Source organism: Alosa pseudoharengus, unplaced genomic scaffold (genome assembly GCF_046254945.1).
Source record: "Alosa pseudoharengus isolate Yale_2024_CS ecotype anadromous, Long Island Sound unplaced genomic scaffold, YU_APseudo_1.1 YU_APseudo_1.1_scf_6, whole genome shotgun sequence".
Taxonomy (NCBI): Eukaryota; Metazoa; Chordata; class Actinopteri; order Clupeiformes; family Clupeidae; genus Alosa; species Alosa pseudoharengus.
The window spans coordinates 8373686-8376413 of NW_027468848.1; the positions used below are offsets into that span (position 1 = coordinate 8373686).

Sequence of the window (2728 nt, forward strand, 5' to 3'; positions counted from 1 at the left end):
TGAGCTAACCATTGACAACATCAGCAAACGCACACTGGACAACAACCCCCAGTGAGGCTGCAGTATACAGAGCGGCCAGAGGGTGGCAGTGTACACCACTGAACCCCCACAGCAGCAGCAGCTGCACGCACACACACACACACGCACACACGCACACACGCACACACGCACACACGCACACACGCACACACGCACACACGCACACACACACACACACACACACACACACACACACACACATACACACACAAACACACACACACACACACACAGGAAGGCGAACACACTCAGCTCCAGCCCCCGATATAAACACAGCAGACAGAGATGGAGTGGCAGATAGAGACATATGGATGAACTGAGACAGAGAAGGACTGAAAGAGAGAGAGAGAGAAAGAGAGAGAAATGGGGCTGATGAAGAGGTTATCTCAGAGTAAGAGAGAGGGAGCGAGAGGAAGAGAGAGAAGTAGAGAGTATCTCAGAGGAAGAGAGAGAAAGCGAGAGACAGAGTGCTGAGAGCCTTGTGTTACTGAGAGACGAGTGTAGTTATGTGCCTAATGGCCTGCGCTCCATGCTCAGTGTTTAGGCAACACAACACAAACTAATGCAGATCAATAAGATTTGAACTCAAATAACAGGAAAAGGGAGAGACGAAGCAGCAGAGAGCTAGGAAAAGGAAGAAACAAAGACGCACACACACACACACACACACACACACACACACACACACACACACACACAGAGATAGGGGGATAGAGATAGAGAGAGAGAGAGAAAGAGAGAGAGAGAATGCTCCGGAAGAAAGGACTTCCATCCTCAGCAACTGTACACATATACACTAGCAAAAACAACATAAACGCCCGCCCACACACACACACACACACACACACACACACACACACACACACACACACACACACACACACACACACACACACACACACACACACACACACACACACACACACACACACACACACACACACACACACACACACACACACACACACAGCATCTCCCACATCCGACTCCCAGTCTTACATAAACAGGAGAAGAACACGCTAGCCCAGCTAAAACAAACAACTCTGACTGCATGTTCTCAGAGAGAGAGAGAGAGAGAGAGAGAGAGAGAGAGAGAGAGAGAGAGAGAGAGAGAGAGAGAGAGAGAGAGAGAAAGAAGAGACGGAAGATGTAGGGAAGGGTTGATGTGTGTGTGTGTGTGTGTGTGTGTGTGTGTGTGGGAGAGCAGAGCAGAAAAGCTCTCCCTCAGCAGACTTCTCAACTTCAAAGAGCAGTGACGTCATGCAGCTCAACTGAAGAAGAGAGGAGGAGAGAGGAGAAGTGGAGGAGAGAGGACGGGAGAGGAGGGGAGAGGAGGAGAAGAGGAGGAGAGAGGAGGGGAGAGGAGAAGAGGAGGAAAAGAGGAGAGAGGAGAGGAGGAGAGAGAAGGGGAGAGGAGGGGAGAGGAGAAGAGGAGGAGAGAGGAGGGGAGAGGAGAGGAGGAGAGAGGAGGGGAGAGGGGGCATTCCATTGTGTCTACGCCCTCCTTCTTACCAGCGGGCTGCACTGCAACCATCTGTGTGTGTGTGTGTGTGTGTGTGTGTGTGTGTGTGTGTGTGTGTGTGTGTGTGTGTGTCAGGGCTACAGCTGGCCATTTGGGTGACCTAAGTGAAATTGGTTTGTCCCACTCTCTCTCACACACACACACACACACAAACACACACACACACACACACACACACACACACACACACACACTCACCCTAGAGACGGACATCTGATTGGTGGTGAGGGTGCCGGTCTTGTCGGAGCAGATGACGGAGGTGCAGCCCAGGGTCTCCACGGAGGGCAGGGAGCGGACGATGGCGTTCTTCTTGGCCATACGACGGGTGCCCAGGGCCAGGCAGGTGGTGATGACGGCGGGTAGACCTGGAGACACACACACACACACACACACACGCACACACACACACACACATAAATACACACAACGAGAGAAAGGAGCGCCTGAGCTTTGAGGGTGTGCAGTACCCAGGTAAGATGAGTAATTAAGTAAACTGTAATTAAATGAGTAGCTTTCAGGGTGTGGCAGACTTGCTCTCTTTGTCTGTGTGGAAACTCTTTAAACAACACAAATCAACATGGAAATGAGGGTGGAGATGGACCCACTCATTTGTGTGTGTGTGTGTGTCTGTTTGTGTGTGTGTCTGTGTGTGTGTGTGTCTGTGTGTGTGTGTGTGTGAGAGAGAGTGAGTGAGAGAGAGAGAGAGATGGACACAATAATTTGGTTGGGAGCAAAACAGTGAGGGTGTGGACAGCTTTGATGTGTGTGTGTGTGTGTGTGTGTTTACCCTCAGGGATGGCGGCTACAGCCAGGGCGACGGCGATCTTGAAGTAGTAGACGGCGCCGCGGATCCAGGAGCCTCCGTGGACGGGATCGTTGAAGTGGCCGATGTTGATCATCCACACGGCGATGCAGATGAGCGAGATGACCTTGGACAGCTGCTCGCCGAACTCGTCCATCTTCGCCTGCAGCGGGGTCTTCTCCTGTTCTGTGGACGCCATCTCGTCACGGATCTTACCAATCTCTGTGGACACTCCTGTCGCCACGACAACACCAGTGGCCTTACCGGCAGCCACATTGGTGCCCTGTGGGGATGGGGGGGTGTAGTAAACTTCAATTAGTAAACTTCAAATAGACATAGAAATGTGTAGTTACCTGTTTAAACAA

General features: G+C 51.6%; 1 protein-coding gene across 1 annotated transcript in view; it reads right to left on the reverse strand.

The window, feature by feature from the left end:
- The window catches only part of atp2a2a (ATPase sarcoplasmic/endoplasmic reticulum Ca2+ transporting 2a), a gene marked incomplete in the record, with an annotated part of 48079 nt that overhangs the window by 16444 nt on the left and 28907 nt on the right, over positions 1-2728 (reverse strand). The window contains 2 exon segments of the mRNA XM_076270591.1: positions 1760-1926; positions 2349-2645. Of these exon segments, the coding sequence (XP_076126706.1) occupies positions 1760-1926; positions 2349-2645 (464 nt within the window).